Source organism: Strix aluco, chromosome 26 (genome assembly GCF_031877795.1).
Source record: "Strix aluco isolate bStrAlu1 chromosome 26, bStrAlu1.hap1, whole genome shotgun sequence".
Lineage (NCBI taxonomy): Eukaryota > Metazoa > Chordata > Aves > Strigiformes > Strigidae > Strix > Strix aluco.
Window position 1 is genome coordinate 4,588,355 of NC_133956.1, and position 18,136 is coordinate 4,606,490.

The 18,136-nt window shown below is 54.4% G+C and overlaps 1 protein-coding gene across 6 annotated transcripts; it reads left to right on the forward strand.

The window, feature by feature from the left end:
- The first annotated feature begins 4,537 nt into the window (after positions 1 to 4,537).
- Positions 4,538 to 13,632, forward strand: TMEM222 (transmembrane protein 222). 6 transcript variants are annotated; one of them, XM_074850881.1, is made up of 6 exons: positions 4,861 to 5,007; positions 7,402 to 7,486; positions 8,243 to 8,274; positions 8,937 to 9,033; positions 9,200 to 9,330; positions 10,331 to 13,632. In XM_074850881.1, exons 1-6 carry the CDS (start codon positions 4,895 to 4,897, stop codon positions 10,416 to 10,418), a joined length of 546 nt encoding a protein of 181 aa, XP_074706982.1. In that variant the 5' UTR covers positions 4,861 to 4,894; the 3' UTR covers positions 10,419 to 13,632. The 6 variants fall into 6 exon arrangements, 5 of the variants coding, with proteins under 5 accessions (XP_074706981.1, XP_074706982.1, XP_074706980.1 ...); XM_074850880.1 differs by lacking the exon at positions 8,243 to 8,274 and having other exon boundaries at positions 4,538 to 5,007; positions 7,296 to 7,486; XM_074850879.1 differs by lacking the exons at positions 4,861 to 5,007; positions 8,243 to 8,274 and adding an exon at positions 5,031 to 6,295 and having other exon boundaries at positions 6,520 to 7,486.
- The last annotated feature ends 4,504 nt before the right edge of the window (positions 13,633 to 18,136 follow it).

Here is an 18,136-nt window from a genome sequence, read left to right on the forward strand (position 1 = left end):
GTCCACCTCTGGCTTGCTTTAGAGCTAAAGCTGCAAACGTTGGGGTGAGGGTGAGAACGGCTTGCTGGGGGAGTGATGCACACATCTTAGGGAAAGATAAATGGTGCTGTAATGGAGTTAGTGTCTCTGAATCATGTTTTGTCAGGGTGGGGGTTAAAATCGATAAAATCCTTGCTGAGTCCCTGCTGAACCTTGGAGGTTCGGGCGAGTGAGGGGGAGGCAAAAATCTGAGTAGAGAGAACAGTCCATCCTTGCCTTTTAAGCTCTTTTTAAATAGCCTCTTGCCCTGAGGTGGCTTAGTCGGTGGGGCAGACCCAAGGTCACCTGCCTGAGTCACCACATTACTGACTGATCTTCTGAGTTGTTTCCGCTGTCAGAAGCAGTGCATTTATTGCCTTAAAGTGTCTTGCACTCCGCGTGGTGTGCAGGACAGCACCACGTAGACCCAGAGATGATCCTGTGCTAAAGAATATCACAAACTCACTTTCTCCTCTGGGCTCCTGCTGCAAAACCTCCCAAATACTTTCCTGCCCTCCAAGCTGCAGAATGCCAGGCCTTAAGTAAGAGTTAGAAAACCGGTTTGCTATTTTCAGAATCCATTTGAACTCTTCTCTTAAAAATTCCCGTTAGACACATTTCAGCTGAAGGCCTTTTGAGGCCTCTTCATTTCAAATCCTGTCTGATATAAATTATTGCTTTAAAAGACAGCTCTGCTCTAACAAAGCAATGTGCATCCACAGCTGGAATTGGCAGTCAACTAATTAGGTCAGATCTTGGACTGAATGGTTGGACAAAGAGGAAGCGTGGAAGGGGAAGCTGAGTGGTTGAATTGTGGGTGGAAATGGCTAGAAGGACCCAGAAATTGAGTTTTATTTGTAATTTGGGTGAGGGAAATGGGTTGAGGAGGGAGAGGAGCGATAATGCTCTGGGGTGTGGGGAGAGGAACGATCGCAGCCCTAGTGATGAGTTCACTTTTCTCTGATGTAACTGTTCACGGTGCCAGGAACGAATCGGCAAAGGGCTCAAGATGGCTCCTGTCTCTGAGCAAAATGGGAGCAGGATGTCAGAAAACTGCCTGCTGTTGTTGCAGTGAGGAATTCAGTCCTCTGCCTGTTATGCTCCTCGTAGCTCGTTCAGGCCTTGCTGCTGCAGGAGAGGAGACTGATCAGGCCCCCTCCGGTGGGCCTTTTTGTGGGTTTCGTAGCTGAGAAATCGTCGTGACCTGCACTTGGCTCCTTGAGCACTTCCACCTTGTGCCCCTTGTCCCCGAGAAACTGGTGGCTTTTCCTTTAAACATAAAAGTTGCCCTGTGGGTTGGCTGTGTCAGTTGGAGAGGGAGAGAGAAGGAAATGCAGCTTTCAAGTGACAGAGGAAGCAGAGAAGACCTGAAGGTTAGAGCTGAGGGGTGAGCTGGCTTAGGGGCATGCTTTTGGGGTGGGTGGCTGAGCCTGCGTATGTTCTTGCGCTTGTGAGTAGCACCATCATCAATACAGATGAGAGTGACGTTTCTGGTTCACGCTGAGCGATTAGAGGCTGTCACATTGCAGCAGGCACAGACCACAGGAAGGGGAACAACAGAAAACGCAAAGCAACCCACCCCAGCATCACCTCCAGGGCGGGGGAAGGACGCCTTGGTGTCCTCCATCAGCCTGTGCCTCGGTGACATTTTAAATAGACTCCTGCATGCGGTGTTGCCTGCTGCTGCCTCGGTTGTCAATGTCAGAAGGGGGAGGGGATCTCTTCCTTGAGTGGTTTGGTTCTGGCAGTCCCTGTAATGTTTGAGCTGTCACAACAGGGAAGGTTCCCAAGGAAGCCGCTTACTGAACAAGAGCTGGCTGGGTGCCTGCTTCTTTCAGGCTCAGAGATGAGCCGGGGTAGAAAGGGGAGGTAACCGAATCCCTTCCAGGCCGAGCTCCAGCTATAGCCATGGTGGCGAGCGCTTGGACAAACCCAAACTGAGCTGCCACTCCCCGCAGTGGCCAGGCTCTCCTCTCGGAAGGGTCCGCGGCTCCAGGGTGCGAGTGAGGCACCACCCGCAGCGAGCAGGCAAAGAGCGTTGTCCTGAGGACATTTTGGGCCGGTGACGGGAGGTAGAGCTGCTTCCTTGCTGACAACAGGGGAGAGGAGCCACCGGTGGCAAGGCGCTGGCAGAAGTGGGAGCGAAACCTTTTGTTTCTCGTCAAAGGAGAGATTGCAAAAACAATGATGGCAGTATTCCTGCTCTGTACATCGATCCAGTATTGTAGTCAGGCAAGATAGCTGCAATAAAAAGCCCGGCCTTTAATTTTATGCATGGAGAACTTCTTACCTGCTATCCCCTCCCTGATTTCCCCCCCTCTGCAGTTTCTTTTCCAACTGCAGCTATTTTTCCCTGCTGACTTCAGGTGTTTTGTATTCTGCTTAGATCAATAGCAGTAGAACAGCAGCAGCTTTCCAGTTGTCACTAGGAAGACTCTGCTGTCAGCTACAGCTCACCCATTTTCTGCCAGTGCGGTACTGGGGATGGAGAGCCCTTCTGCTTGCCTGACAAACACAAAAGAAAGCTGTGCCGTACAGGAGCGCTGTATTGATTATTTTTATTTTATTTTGTTTAAATCCAGCCTGGGGAAATCAGCGTTCTTCCCATGCTTCAGCAGCTGGGTTTGCCTTCCTGCACTTGGTTTAAGAGGGAATAAACTGGGCTGTCTGCAATGCCCCTGCGCACGCAGGAGGGGAGGGTGTGAGGCAGCGCTGCGGGGAGTCGCGTCCTGCTGAGGCTGCCGCCGCCGTCCTTGCTGCGTGGCTCTGCCAAGGGACCTGGTCCCTGGTGATACGCTGCTTAGCAGCCCCCGAGACACAAGCAGGAAGAGCAAATCCATGGCCTAATCCGACAAACGTGCCAGGACCACGTTAGCTGATGTGAACATTGGCCCCTATTCATAGATTTTTAACAATCTCTGATATTTATGTTAGCCTGGAGCAAATCAATGCAAGTATTTTTCTTCATCAAACAAAAAGTGTTCACTGAAACACATACAACCTTTGTGCACATCTTCCATCGAAGTGCCAAAATAGGAAATGTCTGTTGGAAACCAAAGCACCAGGCATGGCTTTGCTCTCAAGAGTGTCTGTATTTCCTCGGCTTTCTCTCTCTTTTGGAACCAGACTATTTTGTGAATTCCCTCACCATCAGATTCCGAGGAGCACAATTTCAGGCTCTTGATCAACTCTTGACGCAGTGACACGTGCTGAGACGATGCCCACGCTCAGCTCGAGCGAGCGCCTCGGTCGATGGCTCTGCTTCCATCCAGATGCCTTGGAAGCAGCCCTCCCTCTTCTTGAGGCTGTCCTAAAACATGCTCTAGACTAGGAAACACGGTGGGATGTTAGATAATCTCTTGAGGGCTTGGTAGAGGTAAGGAAATGTAGTCTTCAGTGCAGTACTAAGCTAGTTGTGTTGAAGCCCAAGTACTCGTATGGCAAGTTAGCGTGTATCGAGGGCGGGTAGGACACCTCTACACTAGACTGTTAGCCGATGCTTTCTACTGCCGTAGCGCCAACTCCAAATTTGTGTCCCCTCTGACACGTCTCTGCTGTGGGCAGAGGTTACAGATCTCCTGGGCTTTCAAGCTGAAAGCTTCACTAGTCTAAAATTCAGTGAGCGTGTAAGTGCTGTTCTGTCCCCAGAACAGAGAATGCATTGATAAATGTGGAAGGCTGGACTCAGCTTAATTATTGAGCAAAGGCAGGTAACGGCAAGCAGAATGCATGGAGATAAGTCTTTGATGAAGGAGAGAAATTTCAGTAAGAAGCGGGGCCGTGATGTGGAAGCTCTGAGTTTGTGATGACCATTGGGAACGTGGCTCTCGCCATCAACGGGGTTTGCTAACAACAAAAGCCGGCACCGCGGTGTGCTGGAACCCAACCACGTGCAGGAAGGGGCCAAGACTGTTTTATTAGCAAAACCCCTTGGCAGCGTGTTGTGTACCACCACAAAGTGCTGGAGAGCCCTGTGGGCCTCGAAGGGAAATGCAGCTCAAGGTCTCGGTGCGAGGAGGAAATGAGCGGCTTCCAAGGAAAGTGTGGAAGGATGTGAAGAGGAGAGCGGGGGCTGGACGCTTGGCAGCTCTCCTGCACATCCTGGGTCTGCTGGGCTGGGGCAAACGATGTCCTCCCTGTTCTTCCCACTTGTTCAGTGCGTTGTCACTCTGTATTTTGCCGAGCGTGTTGTGGTGGGTGGAAATCTGGAATAAACATATTTCTTCTTCAGCTTTCTCGTGTAGTTTGAATTAAACTTCCTAATAAAGCAATTGTTATTTTTCTAATCTGATTCTCCATTTGTAAATGCTGTTGTGCCCCTTGCAGTACCTTGACCTCCTCCTCTCTGGCGGGGGGCTTGGTGTGGTGTTTATTTCTGCTTTTGCACTTTCCTGAGGGGTTCTACCCGCCAGCTCCTGGGGATGACTCGTCCAGCTTCCGATCTTTGCGAGGGCAACAGGGAGAAGTTCGCTGCCGAGGTTCGTGGGGCGGATCTGCACAAGGTAGGTGCGAGGGGGGGAGCTTCACCACAGCGGAAGGCCCCGCTGTGGAACAACCCCCGGGCCTTGTGCACCCCGCGAAGCCGCTGAGGCCCTGGGGAAGCGGGAAGCTCAGCTCCGCGGGGCAGTGGGGAGCAGCGAGCCAACCCCCCGCGGAGCTGCGGGCTCTCGGCCGGGGCTGGGTGAGCCCCGCGGCCCTTCCCGCCGGGTCCCCCCTCCCCAAATGGGGCAGGGGGCAAAGGGGGGGGCGCTGGGCCCGGCAGGCCGGGGGGAGCCTTGCCCGCTGTGCCGCTTCCTGGTTACCGGCCGTACCCGGAAGCGGGCGCGGTCTCCAGGAAGTGACGCAAAGGCGGCGGCGCAGGGGGCGGGCCCCGGTGATGGCGGAAGCGGAGGCCAAGATGAAGCAGTTCAATGGCGGCGGCGCCGGGCTGGACGCCGAGCGCGGCCGCTTTCCCTACTGCGTGGTGTGGACCCCCATCCCCGTCCTGACGTGAGTGCGGGCCCTGCGCGCCGGGCGGCCCAGCCGAGGCTGCCGGGGAAGGGCCCGGCCCGGGGCACCCCTCGCCGCTCCCAGGGCCCGCTCCGGGGGTGCTCAGCCTGCTGCGGAGCTGGCAGGGAGCCCGGCCTGCTCGGGGGCAACCGGGGGCTGGCCCGCTTCGGGGCGGGCGGACCGGCGGAACCGGCTGCCTGGCCTGCTCCGGGGGCGGGCAGGCTGCCCGGCCCGCTTTGGGGTGCCGGGGTGCCAGGTGCTTCGGGGCCCGTGCAGCAGTCAGTCCGCGGGGGAGGGCTCTCCTCTCCCCGCAGCAGGGGAGAGCTCTGCGGTGAGCGGGCTTGTCTCCGCAGGAGCGGGAGTGGAGGGGATCCAGAGAAACGTGGGAAGCCTTTCATGGTTTGGGAGGAAAGGTTTGGCTGCGGGGATCTTAGACCATCGTATGCCTTGAGGAGAGTCTCTGCGCTTTGCTTTTAATGAGTTAGAAGTTGATTTGCCTTCCCAGTCTTGTCGGCCAAGTGTAAGGAGGCTCCGAGGAGAACTTTTGAGTTTCTCTCTGGTCGTGGGAAAATGAAAAACTGTAAAATGTGGCTCTGGGGGTAGTCTGGGAACACAAAGGCTTATTTTTATGCCTTCCTCTTCCCCTCCGGTTCAAATCAGGTGATAATGTTTACTGAGCCAGAGCTGAAAGTCAGGTAGAAGACGTGGTGTGGTCTGTGCCAGGATCGGGAATGGCACCACAACTCCTCGGCGAGGGCAAGCTGCAACTTTCCTTCTGCTGTCTCGCGTACAGCTACAAACCGGCTTCTGTTTTTACCTCTTTTCTTTTCTGATTGCTTCAAATTTCCACCTTAGCCTTTTCCTGGAGGATTTTTCAAAGCTTTTAACCTTCTTGTCCCACACTGGGACTGATGAAGAGAGCTGTCCTGCTCCCAAAGTCACTGGGCATCCATATTTGTTTGAGGGTTCGTTCCCTGATGAGTAGTGACATGCTCTTGTTGATTTTGTTTTGGAGCAGAAATTTTAGTGTTGTTGTTTGGTAAAATTCCTCATTAGACTGCATATTAGCTCTGTTTTCTCCCTCTGACGTTTCCTGTCATCCTTGGATTTGGAGGCTTAAATGCTAGTCAGTGCTGAGAGAATTAAAAAAAAGGAACAAGCGTCCAGACCTTTGAAGGTGGCAACGCTGTGACAGCGTTATATTCAGCTGTACCTTCTGGCTGATAAAACACTGCCCAGGTAGCCAAACTGGCTGCTTTGCATCGCACCAGATAGGAACATGGAGAGGGTAAGTGATGCAAGTGCAGAACATAAACCTTGCAGAGTCCTTTTTCTACGTCATAGAGTTATGTTATCAACGGGAGCCATGTGCTGTTTATAACCCCAGCTGCGCTTATCAGCGTGTAGAGCTTGGCTTTCCTCGTAACATCCGACCACCTTGGTCCCTTTGTATTTTGGTAGTTTTAGAATTTCTCTGATTGAGCCGTAACTTGTGAATCTGTTTCTGTTTAGCGTTGCTGTAATCTCTTCTGAAATATTAGTCGCTGCACGCAGTCCCTCAGGGAGAGAGGAGTGAGAAATCGGAGAGAGGTCAGCAAACCTGAGAATACCGGAGGATGTGGGAGAGAGCTGTAACTTGGCCTGAAGTATTTACTTCTGAGTGATGATGATGGAAGGGGGTTGGGATATAGATCTGCTGCTCCCTGGGGCTGTAAATATCCCATGTGGAGGAGAAGATCTTTGAAACAATGGGATCATTTAGGGGAGGCAATGCTTCCTGGAGTCAGGAGCCCCGTTTTCTGTCTGGGGTGCTTAAATCTAGTTTGCTGCAGCGTGGATGGGGAGATGGGCAGGGTGACCTTATTTCAGAGAATCATCTAGGTTGGAAAGGACCTTGAAGATCATCTAGTCCAACCGTTGAATTTTCAGCTGTTGAAGTGGAAAGTCTGTTTTTATCTGAAGGCAGTTTCTCCTGAATCTGACCTTTTTGCTTGGATAAACAAATGGGTTTGTTCTGGGAGAGCGGGGCTCGCCCTTCCCTGGCCGGGGACGTGTGTCGTGCAGGCCTTCAGAGTCTTGCACTCTCCGTAACTGCCGCCGCTCACAGTAAAATCCCAGAGCCTGACTGCCCCACGGATGAGCTGGCTCTAGCTATTCCCTGTGTGTTTTTCTTTTGCTCGTACCTCTTCCGCGTCTCTACCCGTCTTTGCCTGGCTTTGGTTCACCTGCTTTCATCCCGCAGCCGCGTAGAACGCGCTAACTGTGCCTGTCTATCCCATGCTACGCAGTTGGTTGTACGGCCGCTCCAGCAGTCTCCCGGCAGCATGTTGCACGCGCTCGGTGTGAGCGGGGGGCAAATAGCTCAGCCTGACGCTTGGCTTGTTGCCTCGGTAGATGGCTCTTCCCGATCATTGGCCACATGGGTATCTGCACGTCGACCGGAGTCATTCGGGACTTCGCGGGGCCGTACTTTGTCTCGGTAAGTAGATGATGGATCCGGGTGCTGAAGCAAAATCTGTTCTTGGTCTGGTTCTCACCTTCAGCGGTGACTTTTGAGCCATCCCTTGTCTTCTGTGGCTCAAATTTCTGCAAAGTAATGGCTTTAGATGTTTCTGAAGATCTTGGCTATTACTCTGTGGGCTGCTGTCCAGTGGAGGTCATCTGGGGGATATGATAGGTAGTGGCTAGCTTGGTTTGGTGAGCAGAAGGGAAAAAAATCTTGTAGTCCAGGCTCTTAATTAGGAATTTTGGACCTAAATTCTCTTACAGTAGTCAAATTCTGAGCAGCAGAAGTTGCCTTCCAACTTCCTCAGCATGCCTGTTACTGTGATGCTGCTTAGCGTCAGGTATGTGCCAGTCTTCTAAACTGCTTTATAGTCAAGGGAGTTTTAAGTTGGGATAATTAATGCTCTTAATAGAGTGGAACATTTACAACTTTGAGTTAACAAGGTATTAACAGTTAAAAAAAAAAAGGAGGGGTAACAAGGTACTTACACCATACAGCTAGATGATTGCACTGTGTATAGAGTATAAATATAGTCATGCCCAGAACAGGAATATGAAAACAATTGAAATCTAAATCCAGACACACAAATAAGATTGGTGTCTTGAGACTGCTGAGGCAACGTGACAGTTTTATCACTAAGTGATCGCGGGCTGTGAGGCCTTCCAGCAAGAGGCATGTCATGAATATTGCGTGGGTTTATCCTCTTGAGACGTTTTTCCTTTTTTGTAGGAAGACAACATGGCATTCGGGAAGCCAGTGAAGTAAGTGCTCTTGTTAGTTTTTATTAAAGGACATCTGCAGGTCAGTTGGTTAGTTTAATTCACGGAGACAGACGTGCTGTAATATTGCTTTTCTTGTTGTTCAGATGCCCTAATTCAAGTGGATGGCTACTGTGTCTCTGCTTTTCAAGAAACCACGTTAAATTAAATCTTTTTAGAAGTGTGACAGCAATGTAATGGTATTAATAACTAGAACCTTTATTAAAAAAAAGAAAAGGCTAAAACATTTTAAGATAATGTTAACAACAAGTGCTCCAAGTAAATACTGCCTGTGCTGTACTAATGAACTGTCTTCACTCGCATCCTGCTAATGATTTTCTGGGGGAAGGAGGAGAGGTGTCTGGGTTTTGTGTATCTGTCAGATCAAGTTTATGTTTTGAATGGCCGGAAGGTTTCATATCATGGGACGTGAAAACAGTTCAGAGTTTTGTCTGTGCCCCTGAGGTCTGCGGTTTCTCTCTCTGGGGTGCTGAGCAGTAGCTCCTGCTGCCCTCTGCAGCACATACTTGTCTTGAAGAGCTCAGCTCCGTGGACTCCAGAGGTAGTGGATTTCTCTAAGGCCTTTAAGCATCTTCCTGCTGGGAAGAGCAAGAAGCTGTGAAGGTGCAGCAGTAATGCAAAGGGATCTGTTCTCATCCTTCCAGGTACTGGAAACTGGATCCCAGCAAAGTGTACTCCACCAGTCCCAATGCTTGGGACACGGCCGTACATGATGCCTCGGAGGAGTACAAGCACCGAATGGTAGGGCTCGGATGATGATGTCCTGTCTGTGTGGGGAGGAATATTTCCCCAGAGTTCGTGTCCTTGCTGCAGGAGTGAAACCTGTGGCTCTGCACCAGCACAGGGTGCAGAACTGGGGAGCCTCAAGACCAAGATTCCTAATCCCCTGCCCCTTTTTCTGTTCCAGCACAACCTTTGCTGTGATAACTGCCATTCTCACGTGGCTCTGGCCTTAAACTTGATGAAATATGATAACAGCACCTCCTGGAACATGGTGAAGCTCTGCTTCTTCTCACTCCTGTATGGGAAGTATGTAAGGTGAGCTGAGGAGCAGTCTAGATTCAGCAGGAAAAGGGGCTGTTCGTTCATTCTTCCTAGCCCTCTAAAGCTTCAGCCTGTCCCGTGGAGAAGGGAGAAACATCTCTCCCACAACATGTGGGTGTATGTTGCTGGTAGGTGGTATTGTCACTGCCTGCTGCCTGTTCTTAAGAAAAGAACCGAGAGTGCTTGTTGGGTTGCCCTAGATGCTGCTCCCAAAATACTGTATCTGGCAGCTAATTTAGGGTGCCTGGAATTTGGGAAATGCTAGCTAAAGCAAATCGTGCTCTGTGTTGTCTTGTGGCTGGGTTAGGTCGGAACATAAGGTCACGGAATGGCTTGTCTCCAAGGATTACTGGTTTCTCTTCCCTCTCTTGAATCTTGTTTACATGCAAGACAAACTAATCAGATTTCCCACTGCTGTGGAGCTTCCAGTTTGAGTGGAGAGGGAAACCCTGAGCTTTCCTTACTAGAAAGGGCACTTAATCTCCATTTCAGCTCCTTGTGCCTGAAGAGGAGATTCTGTGAGGAATGCCCTGCATAAAGCTTCTGAGTTGCTCCACTTCTGTTGGGTCTTCCCTGTTCTGGAAAACAACTCTCTACCAGCTTTTAGACAGGTTTAGTCCCTGCCATCTTGGTTAAATGCAGCAGCAGTCTGAATAATGAGGCCTGCAGTAACAGAGTTTCATTTTTTTGTGGTCTGTCACCACTCCTGTCTGTGCAGGTCTGAAACGTGCTAGTCTTTGACCTGAATTTAAGCTGGAAGGAGAATCCAGCCCTGTTGTTTGTGATAGAGTTATTCATGGACCTGATTTAGTCTCAATTTTTATCACTCCCTGAATCTCCAGAAAGTGATGTGTGGCAGTGCCAGCAATGGATAAGAAAGTCAGAAGGGCATCTGTCTCCCTCTGATTTCTCCAGTGATTCTCACATCCTTCTCTCCCTTTTGTCTTTCTCTGCTGATTTCTTTAAACCCTTCCCCTTTTTTTCCGTTTTGCAGCATAGGGGGATTTGTGAAGACCTGGCTTCCTTTTGTCCTCTTCTTGGGGCTGATCGTGACCGTTGTCCTCACACTTCATTTGCGGTGATGGCAGCTGTGAACTCCCCATTCTGGGCACACGAAGGAGGAAACTGTGACTGATCCAGCGAGATGGAGGCATGGGACTCTGGGAGGCGTTTTCCAGGGAAGGTGGCAACTCCACTCCATTGTAACAGCTCATCTTTGTTTCCTGGAACTGGCTTCTTTTCCTTCTGTTTTTGTTCTGTCGGTGGTGTCTCCCAGTGTCAGGGGTCTTGAAGCCTCCTGCTCTCTCCCTGAATATGCTCCCTCTCTGCAGTTTGGTAGGTAGATGCGCGGTCAGGAAACGAGAGGTGTCGCACCTTTGCTTTCAGTGCCGAGTAAAAAGCCTCAAGGAGCACAAGCAGATAACACCTTGTAAGGTTCTCTCTGATCACCTGGTTTCTTCCTCTTGGCAGACTTCATCAGATGCTTCCTCAGATTTCCTGAGTCTCCAAGAAGTTGTTCTTTCCCCGTTGGACGACTCTCCCGTAGCACATGTTTCACAGTGGAGGTGTGGGGTTCCTCCTGGGGACGTGGAGTGCCGCAGCACTCCCTGACGGTCTCCCCAGTAGCGACGGAAAGGTGTTGACAGCGCAACACTCCCTTGAGGAGACACAAAGAGGAACGCTCCGTGGCAGGGCAAATTCATCTGGTCCTGCTGGTGAGCCCAGAAAGGCAGGAAAGGCCATCGACTGGCTTGGGGATGGCTCATGGCAGCCTGCACACTTTCAACAGTCTGTTGCAGAGTTGGGAGTCTACTGCTAAGTCCCTTTTAGCTTGTGCCAGAAAAAATATAGCTTCCCTGCTTCTCCCTGTGCTCTGAATATCTAAAACTGTCGTTACACTTCTCACGAGCCACTTACTTTCCTTTGATCCCTAATACTGTGTGTGTCGCAGCGTACGTGAGCCTGCAGAGGTGGCAGCAGCAGCAGGTACATGTTTCTGGGGCAGAAGGCTTAACGTAGGGGTTTGAAAGCATCCACGAGACCAGCTCCTGAGACCTGAGTTTAGTAGGGCCATCAGAGACTAAAAGAAAAGGTGAAGGGACTGGAAAGCATCCATGTTCTGGTTGGGCTTTGCAGCAGCAAATGGTCGCTGGCTTTCTTGAAGCTGGTTCTGGGATGGTGCACAAGGTCTGTTTATTTCTTTGGTGTGCTTTGAAGAGCACAGCTGGGGTAAAAGCGCTTTGCAGGACTGGTTTAGGTGTGAGAAATGCTGGTCTGGCAGTGTTGGTGGGCTTGGTGGCCCTTCTGAGCCCTGAATCGGGCAGGACGGGTAGTAGGCGGTAGGGTGTTCTTGAGTCTAGGCAGGAAGTGAATTTGGACGTGACCCAGAGTCTCTTCCAGGGCGAGAGGTCCAGGTCTGTGTTTGCTGAGGCTCTGGCCTCCAGATGCTGCTTTCTGTGGGGCTCTGAGCCAGGGGCTTCTTTAAAAAGTGTGGCTGAAGGGTTGTGTGCAGTTGAGCAGACCCCCTCTGACTGCAGCGGAAGGTGAGAGTAGCTTTTCCACTCATGCCTTGAAAGACCAGCTCTTTACTCCACAACCTGATGGATTTCAACCTCGAGGAGTGCTCGTGGCCAGCAAGAAAGCTCTTCTCAACGACCTGCTGTCTCTGTGGCTCCCTCTGACTGGGAAGCCCTTTCGCTGTCACCCCACTGGCTCTCAGGCCTGTCCCCATGTGCCCTTCCATCCGCTTCCATCTCTCCAACTCCTCTAGCCATGTGGGAGGCTTGGGGACTCCTCTTGGGCTCTCGATTTCTGTGGTTCCTCCTTTTCCTCAGTCACTTTTAAATAACCCCTTTAACCTCTCCCTTTTCCCTAGTGTCCAGTTGTCTCTATCATCTGGTTTTCTCCTTTCTGGGGGAGGGGGGGTGGAGGTGCACAGACCTCAGTGCCCTTCCCCATCTACCTGGGATGAAATAGTCGGTGTCTGCTCTGTACAGTCATCTCGAGCCTGCGTGGAGAGCGGGCTGGAGGCTGCTGGGCCTGGGGCTGATTAGAAAGCCACAATCTTGATCAAAGAGAACCTTACCATGAAAGGATGGTGTCTTACCGAGCTACCCTGTGTTGCTGCAGTCTCCACCCAGCTAGCCTGCTGGCTAACGTGCCCTAGGACAAGCCAGCTGAACAGGAGAGATTAATCCTTTGCCTCTGTTTTTAATTTAAGTATGATTTCTCGGAGTGACCCGCCAAGGATGCGCTGGGAGTCCCTGGCCCCAGGGCTGAAGCCAACCTGTCTTACACAGTAGCAATAACCTAGAGACTCTTAGGCCTGTCTCACACGTTGATTCAGTGTTTTATCGACAAGCTATACAAGCGTTGCCAAAGCTGAGACTTCAAGTTGTCGGGAGAGGCCGGGAGTGGGGCTGCTGGCCACAGTCCCTGCTCCTGGGACTTCTGAACACATGTTGAGTGCCATTTCCCACCGTGAAAATCCTCGTCGTTTGCTCCTAATGCTTTTGACCGGATCCGGGTTTCAAATGGAGACTTATTGTGAGCAGCAAACGAGATTTGTAGTGGGTCGGAGTGCTGGCTGAACAGCCCACCCGCCTCCACCGACGGGGACAGGGGGTGGCTCCCGGCTTCCGAAGGGAACGTGGCCAAGGGGAGAGCAAGGCCCAAAGCTGAGGTACCGCCGGGCCAGCCCCCGTGTCCCTGCTGGCCACAGCAGGCTGCCTGTCCTCCCACAACGCGGGACGCTGCCCGCAGAGGTCGGATGCTGGGAGAGGCGAGTGGCCTGGTCGGATTTACGGTTTTCCTACGCTGCGGGAGCGTCAGGCCAGCACTGCGGGGGAGCCCCGGCGTGGGGTCCCAGCGGCGCTGCAGCCAGCGGCTGCGGTTGTGTGGGGAGTGGGCTGCTTCCTCTTGGCATGGGAGGTGGCAGAAGGGGTGGGTGGGGAAGGAATGTCCTCTCCTTGCAGCTTCCTTCATCTCAATACCGGCTTCTTCGCAGTGCCCCCTTTGACTGGCCACATCAAAGGTTCACCCCATCCTTCACCTTCCAGATGCCAGTTTTGTGCTCCCCTCCTTTCCCCTTTGCACGTGCTTGTGCTGCAGAGCTCCCTGGCTTTGCTGCTGCTCCCCGGCGAGGGCGAGCCCTCCGTACCCTCATCCTTTGTTCTCTTCATCTCTGTGGGGCGCTGGATTACTTTGTAAATATTTAAACTCTGCTTCTGTGGTTTCATAATCCTGACGGTAGGGGAAATAAACTTATTTCTGTGGATGTCTCCAAGCACAGCAGCATCTCTTATAGTCAAGACTCTTTCTTTCCTCCTTCCAGCCAGGAGCGGGGTTGGTATTCGCTCTGGCCCCTCTCCTGCCCCCAGGCAGTGTGTCTGCCTGCCCGCAGGAGCCGGAGCCCAAAGCTCCCACGCTTTTTACTTTATGAATTTGCCCTTTGCTCTGCTCCAGGGCAAAACTCACAGCCCTGTTTTCAGACCTGCTGCTGGGAAGGAGGGTTTTGGGGGTAGGAGGAACCCAGTTGCCACAGTGTGGGAAGCATTTGCAGGGTCTCAAAGCCAGGGACCCACCACCGGCCTTTGTTGTGTTTGGGGGGAGAAGGGGCTCTGCCTGCTCTTGCTCTTTGCTGATCCTCAGCCTCTGCCTGGGCAGCCAGAGCCTGCTTTGGGGAGGAGGATGCTTTTTTAGATGCTCAGCCCCCTCTTGCATGTTGATCCCCTTTAGCTGTGAATAGCTTCCCTTTCCTTTAAGTCTCTGATGTCTGTTTTCTTGGAGGCTGGGGGCACTGGCCCAGCTCCTTTCCCCTGCCAGCACGGAGCCCCCCATCTTCCATTTCCCTGCAGGCTCTTGGGGAGGGGATGTGTGTGCTGGGCCTGGGGCTGCCGGGAGCTACGGAGGAGCAGGGAACAGCGTGGGATGTGGGGAGCGGGGTGGGATGTGAAGAGTTGGCCTCATTTTCCCCTCTCCCAGCAGGTTACCACTGCCTGAACTGGGAGCGAGGGAAGCTGGCGCTCTGAGCGCTGTCACCATTGCTAATGCAGCGGCCGATTTTCTGTTACATCCCATATCCAGAGGCCAAAGCTGCACGGTGGGGGAGGTAGATCAGCCTTAAAATTAGCTTGTGTACAAGGCTCGGGGATTTAACGGCGCAGCCATCTTACAAAAAACACCACCTGGATCCTCTCCTGCGCAGCCCCTCGAGCCAAACCACGCTGCTCCTGCGGCTGCGTTAACTCCAGCCCCTGCTTTGGCTCCGGGGCTGCGAATCAGCAGCGCTGGGGCTGGCGAGCAGCCTCCGAGGGGTTTGTCCTGCACCCCTCTGTCGCTGAAACACGAGGTGAGGATGCAGAACCCTCCCAGGAACATGCCCTGCGCAGCCTGCATGGCTCTGTGTGGCTGTAACCATCCCGCTGGCTCCCTCCTCGCCTCCTGAGCATGGCAGGGTTTTTCTAACCCACTTCTGCTGCCCGGGGAGCTGCAGGGAATCTGGCGGGAGGTGTGTGGGAGCTGAGCCGCACGATTCGGGTCATGGTATTTGGGGATTAGATGGAAGCAGCTGGTCTGAATGTGCCAAGATAGTCACACTCGGGTGCCCGGGGTGATCACAGCCCTCCGGCTGTGGCAGGAGGCTGGACTGTACAAGCTTTGCTCTGCTCATTTTTTCTCCTCTCAGCGTGGCCAGCCCAGCCCCGGGAGGGTCGGAGGCTGCTGGAAGCCAGAGAGGCTGCAAAGCAGAGTGGCAGGATCCGTCCCAACCTGGCAAAGGGCCTGAACTGAATCATCAGAGGGACCTCGCTGCCTCCTGCCCCTCTGCCCTCACCGGGGATGGCCGAGTGTGACCGACCCACCCCCCCCCCTCCGGCCACGGTGTGGGGGCTTCTTCAGCGCAGGGAGCGGGGCTGGGGGTCCTCGACCTCCCCGTGGAGAGGAGGGAGCGGGTGCAGGGCTGGCGTGGAGCCGCCTTTGAAGCGGGGTCACTTTGCTGCAGCTGGCCGGAGGGGAAGGGGCCCCCGTTTCTCATCCCCTTAGCGGGGGGGGGGCAGGGGGGGGGCACATCAAAGGGCTCCCTGGGGAGCGATATCAAATTGCACTTGAGCATTTGCACGGTGGAAGCTTTTGAAGCTCCCTCCGAGGCTGCAGCTCCCTCCTCATCCTCGGCCACCCTGTCTTCCATGTTTTTCCCAGGCAGGGGAGGGGAAGGGCGTGAAAGACCCAACACTGGGGGTCTTGATGCCCGTGTCTTCCCGGGCAGACCTTGCACATCATCCCCATCCAGAGCCGAAGATGGAAATGCCACGAGGTCTCTATTAAAAATTTTTAAAAAATTAAAAATGAAGAGGGGGGGGGGTCCCTCCCTGCGTGCCTGTGGAGCGCTCGAGCAGCACATCAAAGGCACCGGGAGGGCAGAGGGCACGGGGAGCTGAGACCCTGGGAGGGGGGACACGGCCAGATGGCCCCATTGCTGAGGGGGGGACACGTGGCGGTGTAAAAGTGATGGCAGAAAGGGCAGGGGGGGGAGGTTGGGACTGGGGGTGTGCCTGTGAAAGCCCCCCCTCAGTTTAGCAGAGATGTTTGTGTTCTGCAGCCTGTGGGGGGATTTGGCATCTCCTGCATCTCCTGCCCTCACGGGCTCCATGCGCCAGGACAAAGCCTTGCCCTTCCCTTCAGCGTTCCCAGGGGAGGGACCCCCACCCCTCCCAGCCTTCTCCCCACCACTGTGGGGGGGGTCAGCACCTCCTGGCTGGGGGGATGTGGGCTGGGGCTACTCCAAGACCCCAGTCCCTCCAGAGATGCTCTTGGCAGCTGGCGGCCGCGGAGCTCAACTCCCACAGGAGCCTTCACAGCCTCCGTTTCCCTCGATGCCCCCCCAGCCTGGCAGCCCACCCTGGGTGCTCTCGGCCTGTGGTCCCATGGGTGCTGCCCACCCAGCCAGGGCGCTCATCCAGCCCCACTCCCCCACCTACAAACCCACTGATGGGCAAGATGCTGCTGATGCTCTGGCGCGTTGAAGGGTCTGGAGCACAGGTCTGATGGGGAGCGGCTGAGGGAACTGGGGGGGTTTAGTCTGGAGAAGAGGAGGCTGAGGGGAGACCTCATGGCCCTCTACAGCTCCCTGAAAGGAGGGTGCAGAGAGGGGGGATGAGTCTCTTGAGCCAAGGAACCAGCGCCAGGACAAGAGGGAATGGCCTCAAGCTGCGCCAGGGCAGGGTCAGACTGGCTCTTAGGAAGGATTTCTTTGCAGAAGGGGCTGTTGGGCGTTGGAATGGGCTGCCCAGGGCAGGGGGGGAGTCCCCATCCCTGGAGGGGTTGAAGAGTCGCGTTGACCCAGCGCTGAGGGATCTGGTGGAGTTGGGAACGGTCAGGGTGAGGTTCATGGTTGGACTGGAGGAGCTTCAAGGGCTTTTCCCACCGAGATGATTCTGTGATTCTGCATGCTCCCTGCCTCAGTTTCCGCGCCCCCCGCCCCTGCCCCGGAGAGCCAGACTTGCCTGCACCTCCTGAAGAACGAGTCCTTGGTGGGGGGAAGCCGGGTTGGGGAGCAGGACAGGACTTGCTTCTCGCCCCCGCTCCCTCCCCGCTGCCCAAACGCCCAGCACAGAAATGAGGCAGAACCTGTTCTGTGCACCCACAGGATGCTGCCAGCACCCCGCACCCAGGGGACAAAACGGGAGGTTTTCTCCCTCGGATGCTGCTTTGGAGGTGTCTGGATCCAGTCTGCAGGCCGTGGCGGCTGCCTGCCTCACTCCACGGTCTCTGCAAGGAAAACCATCCCCCAGGGCTGACCCAGCACCTTGTGCTGGTGGCCAGGGTGTTCCTGGGTGTCACCGGGGCTGACGCAGCCTCCGGCCACCCCAGGCTGAGAGAGACACCACGGGAGTCTCGGCTCCACGGGCACTGCAGTGCTGCTGCGGCTGAGACCCAGCAAACTCACTGCCCCTCCGAGTCAGCAGGGATGGGGTGGGGACGCACACGGCAGGATGTGACCCACTGCTCCCCCACACCACCGGCCGCGGGGTTTGGCTCTGTCTGTGCTCAAGGCTACCCTGAGCTGCCTGCCCGTGGCCCTGAGGGGCTCTGCCCCACCGAGCAAGCCCATCACCAGGGTGTTGGGTACTGTCCGTCCATCCATCCATCCATCCACCCATCCATCCATCCATCCATCCATCCATCCATCCATCCATCCATCCATCCATCTCCAGAGATCCAAGGGCAGGGGATGGATCCTGCCATGTCCTTTCTCATCCTGGCCTCATGTGATAAATATTTCTCACTCTTGACGTTGCTGGTTCGAAGGGTCCGGGATGCACAGAAAGGGCTCAGTGCCCACCCTGGGTGACCCAGAGCTGAGCCACCAGCCCACAAGCACCCCTGTGGGGACACGACAGTCCTCAAGCCATCATCCCCCCCGTGCTGCAGAGACCTGGCCACACTCACTGCATTTCCAGAGCATCCATAGCTGGGACCTCGTCCACCCGGGGCATCGCCCCACGGGAGCTGAGCTCTGCAAGGGGAGGAAGGGGAGGGTGGCCGACAGACGGACAGACAGACAGAGCTGTTGCTAAAGTCTCATTTCCTTAGAAACCATGCTAAAAATAATCCCCTTTTCTTGCGGTTCTGTGCTCGGTGTGTGTGCTGCCAGGCTGCTGCCGCTGCACCCCACTGCAACGCCTCCCCCAGCAGCGCTGCTGTCTCCCCGTAAAGGGTGATGGCTGGAGCCTGACACCCCCCCCCAGCCACTCACCCTCCCGCTGTGATTGAGGGAAACTGAGGCACAGGGCCCTGCTGT

What these genes read in the sequence shown, in the direction of transcription:
- TMEM222 (XM_074850879.1), top strand. Translation starts at nt 7,011, where the DNA reads ATGGGTTTGTTCTGGGAGAGCGGGGCTCGCCCTTCCCTGGCCGGGGAC. An exon ending in CGGGGCCGTACTTTGTCTCG is followed by an intron (nt 7,487 to 8,936) that starts GTAAGTAGATGA and finishes TCATCCTTCCAG; the next exon opens with GTACTGGAAACTGGATCCCA. An exon ending in CTGTATGGGAAGTATGTAAG is followed by an intron (nt 9,331 to 10,330) that starts GTGAGCTGAGGA and finishes TCCGTTTTGCAG; the next exon opens with CATAGGGGGATTTGTGAAGA.